General features: G+C 35.0%; 1 protein-coding gene across 1 annotated transcript in view; it reads right to left on the bottom strand.

Annotated features, from left to right (window-relative positions):
* LOC137620898 (rhodopsin, GQ-coupled-like) overlaps window positions 1-5000 on the bottom strand; it is a 53977-nt gene that overhangs the window by 2658 nt on the left and 46319 nt on the right. The window contains exons 6-8 of the mRNA XM_068351343.1: window positions 1552-1630; window positions 1184-1364; window positions 1-734 (exon numbers count right to left, since the gene is read on the bottom strand). The exon at window positions 1-734 is cut by the window's left edge and continues 158 nt beyond it. Coding sequence (XP_068207444.1) covers window positions 1-734; window positions 1184-1364; window positions 1552-1630 — 994 coding nt within the window. The remainder of the gene's footprint in view (window positions 735-1183; window positions 1365-1551; window positions 1631-5000) is intronic.

The raw sequence follows: 5000 nt of genomic DNA, 5'->3' as shown, positions 1-5000 counted from the left end.
CTGGTCCTGTTTGTTCAAGAACACAATTCGGTGCAGTTGTAGGCATAAGGCCCCCGCCCCCACCTAAATAGGTTTGCCTGATATTTCTCTGCTGACGGCGATCATACCTTTCTAGGGAGGATTCAGAGCAGAAGAGAGCAGAGCGTAGGAATCTTCTCTTCTCTCTGTGGTAGGAAACAAAGGTGACCAAGTGTGCGGGAATGATACGGTCATCATGTCGCAGGAGATCTGGCTCGGATAGGTTGGCGTTGTCTCCTTTGGCCAGATTCATTATGTCTGGAGAGGTGAGGTATGAAAAGGACTCTTCCATCGAAAGTCCTGCTATCATGGAGTCCCCTCTGCCCCCAGCTATTCCAGTGGCATCAGAATGCCAGTGCCTCCTGGGGGAATCCACTGGAAGCGCTATGACAGAGTTAACGGAAACATGTCGAGGTCCTGCTGTTGAATGTTTGTAGTGCATCTGCTGTTGCGTCGTTGCCACACTCGAAAATAGGTGTTGTAAGGATGACCTGAAGTGAGGATGGCTCATTCCATAAACGATTGGGTTGTAAATAACCGAAGCTTTAGCAAAGAGAGCGGGGAGAGTTGTTACCCACGGCGTTAGAACCCTGACGTCACCAAACTGGCCAATAAGACTAACAGTAGCGTAAGGACTCCAACTAATGATGAAAAGCAGGATGAGAGTCAGCACCATCTGAGCAGTACGTAGATCATTTCGACGAGCTGGTGCTGACCTGAGGAGGAGATACACAAAAGTGAAAAAGGCCATAATACAGAAATTCTGTAATATGAACATTCTTAAGATTTTTAGTCAGTACTGATGTGTGAAGGGTAAAACCTCTTAACAAAATTACTAGAACTGAAAGTAAATATTTCGAGTATATTATATATGAGGGGCTTATTTAATTTTGCAAGAATCTACCTGCGTTTAAGGAGAGCCAAAATGCCATAAATGGACAATAGGAATGGACTATCACTAATATATGCATATGTTAAGTGTACTAACATTACCTCAGTAGTTACTTTTATATAGTTCCATGAAGATTGTTAACATACACAGTAGAGGAATACACAGATATAAGAAATATATTATCCATAAGAAAATACTCTTCAGTAAGATTGGGATATAACTGATGAAAAAAAAAAAATTATAATAAGCTGCATTAAATGTTACTATATTTACCTAGGCAAAGCTCTTGACACTAATATTCTTGAGTGCTTGAACAAGGCGAAGAGGATATAAGAATAACAGAGGATAATTCCACCAACAGGGATCACAAATCCTCCTACAAGTAGATATATATAGTAGGCTCTGTTGCTTGGTTCTTGTGATATGTAGTCCCAGGAGCAGGACGTTAAAAGTCCTGTAAATTATGAAATTATGAAGTCTTGATATTATATGATAAATATATATTACCTAACTGTCCTGGCCATTATCTTGAAAACTTGAATTGTATCTTATACACAAAAATTTTGATAGAGATTATGTTCATTTTTATATTGTTATTGCATGGATACTAATCATTAAGTGTACTCATAGCTTTAGCTTACCTTCTGGAATGTATGAACTCCAGCCAAAAAACGGCGGTAAAGATAGAGCCGCGCAATAAATCCAAATGAGAAATATGATCTGTAATAAGGATTGAAAGTGGGTTAGAATATAGCCATACACACACACACATATATATATATATATATATATATACATATATATATATATATATATATATATATATATAGATATATATATATATATATATATATATATATATATATATATATATATATATATATATATATGGATAAATATCAACACAACATCGTGTTCAAATAGAAATAAATTTCTACCTCATACATATATATAGATAAATAAACAAATAATATATATATATATAAATATATATGTATATATATATATATATATATATATATATATATACATACATATATATATATATATATATATATATATATATATGATTATATTAATATTCCACCCATGAAAATTCCACCTACGAAATTTCACCCAGAAAATTTCCCCCAAAGAAAATTCTACCCAGAGAAAAATTCCACCCAGAGAAAATTCCACCCAGGGAAAATTTCACCCAAGTTCAATTAGTGTCAAAATGTTAAGTATCAGAAGATTGCCAAAAGAATGGTTAACAAGAAAACAACAACAAAACCTTTTTTTTTTTTATGAAGAAAAACTTGTTTCACACAGAATATATATTTAAAAACTACATCACGAATAAGAAAGATAAAGATACTTAAAATTATGAAAAATTAGAGAGATGAAATTTAATAAAGGTTATGTGCAACACCTCTTAGGAACTTCAAAATATCAATGACATCGAAACATTCGACAAGGTGTCCAAGTCTGGCATAAATACTTCCGTATTTATTTCTTTGATTGTTGTGATCCCCTCGAGTAATGTGAATCATTTTTATTTGAGTTAGGCTTTCTTCCTTTTGCAATGCGACACAAAGTTTCCAGAGATTTGGGTGTATGCTTGCTAATGACGATCGTAGAGCACTATGGAAACCTTCACCTCCATTATTGGACCGTGGTCTATTTTGCAGGACCTGTTCATGTATATTCCAGAGACCTATTGAGGAAAGGGGCTCTCCTCTTCTGCAGTTGGTTCTTCTTCCTCGGTCGGTACACGCCAATATGGGTGCTTTCAAAGAAACCAATAAACTCATCTGGTATATCATTATCGTCCGACAGCAATTCAAATGCAGCGATGACTTCAGATGGTGGAAGAAATGCCAGAGCATTAAAACATTTCATTTTAATAGCAAACTGTGGGTCATTATTATACTTAGTTTTTCTGCCAATCTCCCATATCTTTAGCCAGCAAGATTGGCCAAAGTAAAACAAACAACCACGTACAGAAGTGTTGGGAAACACAGTTAAAAGATACTTATGGATTCCCTTTTCAAAGTGCACTATGCAATTTGAAGGACAATTATTTGGACACAACTGAAGAAGAGCTTCAAAAAATCTCATGTAAGTTTCTTCTTTTTTATTCGGCATTAGGGAAAAGACACGGGGGAAAAATGTATTTCGAACAATGATATGCACTTTGAAGAGTTCAGTCCAAAGCTGTGGACATGATTTAAATGTCAGTTTTTAAGAATTCTTATTTTGGTAATTCATTATTTTTTAGATGCTCAGTTTTAAATTGTTTACTTAAAAACAACCATTTCTGGTAATTATTTTTTTTTCTTGTTAAGAACTCTAATTTTGGTAATGCATTCGTCTTAAGATACTTTGTTTTAAATTGTTGTTTACTTGGGTGGAATTTTCTTTGGGTGGAATTTTCTCTGGGTGGAATTTTCTTTGGGTGGAATTTTCTTTGGGTGAAATTTTCGTGGGTGGAATTTTCGTGGGTGGAATTTTCATGGGTGAAAATTTCCTGTCACGATATATATATGTGTGTGTGTGTATGTTTATGTGTGTGTGTCTGTGTTTGTATACATTGAAGGTAATTGCCGTAGTGATGATAATGGGTTTTGTACAAGAATATTCGTGTTTTCACAGCACATTTAAGTTTTCTGTTAACGACAACACTGTTAGAAGAAACAAAAAATCTTTTTTCGAGTGATTATCGGTTTACATAAGTTTACAATTCCTTTTATATATTACGTTAGGATTGTGATTAATTATTTCAAAATTTTAAAATACAGAAATAAAAGATGAAAAGGTGAAATGCCTCATAATTCATACATACATAAAAACATTCTCAGATAAGCACCTCTAACCTAGATTATACGTATCCTTCAACTACGAAGCAAAGACAAAATAAATCTAACATCTACTGCCAACCAGGAATTCCCGGGAGAAGCTGACGTCAAAGAGGATCCTTCCAAAGAAAACTTCTATCCGAATACATGAAAAACGCTGCAAAGAAATCCCCCCAAAATAGGACCTGAAGAAGACATTGCTTCTTTATACTGTATAGGCAGAGCCTTTTCACAAATGACCTTGTCAAAGAAATCATAAACATAATACTAGGTAGAGTATATCAATCCAACATGGAACCACTACCCATATAGCCTATAAGGATGTTCTTAGAGAAATGTTTAAGTTAACTCCTATGGAAGGTCCGTCCCTTTCTCACCATGGACAATTATTTCAACAAATAGATGATGTAGTCAACGGACCTCCTCTTTAGGCTCTAATTGCTAATATGTATATGGCATCCGTCAAAGAAAAGACCTTCCAAGAATGCAAGAATTCCAAAATCAATAGCATCTGACCGGACGAGGTTGGTAAGAGAATCCAGAAATTAATGTATAAAAATGCATGGGTTATTTGAATTTGAAAAAACTGGTCTAAATGTGCAAAATTTACCATTAATCAGATGTGAAGTACAAGCATACCAATTAGCTGCTATGGTGAAGATGAGTTGATTTCAGTTCTAAGTACAAAAAACCTGAACTTGACAGGTATATGTACAGATGAATTGTCATTGACTTTATATTTCTTCGTGGCTAAATAGTACGGTCACTCTCATACAAGTATCCTGGACAAGGGTTCGATTCCCGGCCGGTCAGATGCTATGGTCTTTGAGTGGTTTCACCTGGGGACTTTAATCCTGAGGTCGGTAGGAATATCTGATCCCATGGTCGGTAAGAGAATCCAGACATTAATGTATTAAAATGTATGGTTTATTCGAATATAAAAAATGTCTAAATGTACAAAATTAATCATTAATCGATTTCCAAGTACAGACATACCAATTAGCTGCGATGGTGAAGATTGGTTATTTCAATTCTAAGTACAAAAAAACAGAATTTGACAAGTATATCTACAGAAGAATTGTTATTGACTTGTATCTTTCTTCGTGGCTAAATGGTACGGTTACTGTCATACAAAAATCCTGGACCAGGGTTCGATTCCTGTCCCATCAGATGCCATTGTCTTTGAGTGGTTTTGCCTGGGGACTCTGATCCTTAGGTAGGAGGAGAATCCAGATATTAATGTATTAAAATTA

This window comes from Palaemon carinicauda, chromosome 27 (genome assembly GCF_036898095.1).
Source record: "Palaemon carinicauda isolate YSFRI2023 chromosome 27, ASM3689809v2, whole genome shotgun sequence".
Lineage (NCBI taxonomy): Eukaryota > Metazoa > Arthropoda > Malacostraca > Decapoda > Palaemonidae > Palaemon > Palaemon carinicauda.
This window is presented reverse-complemented; position numbering and strand designations above follow the sequence as displayed.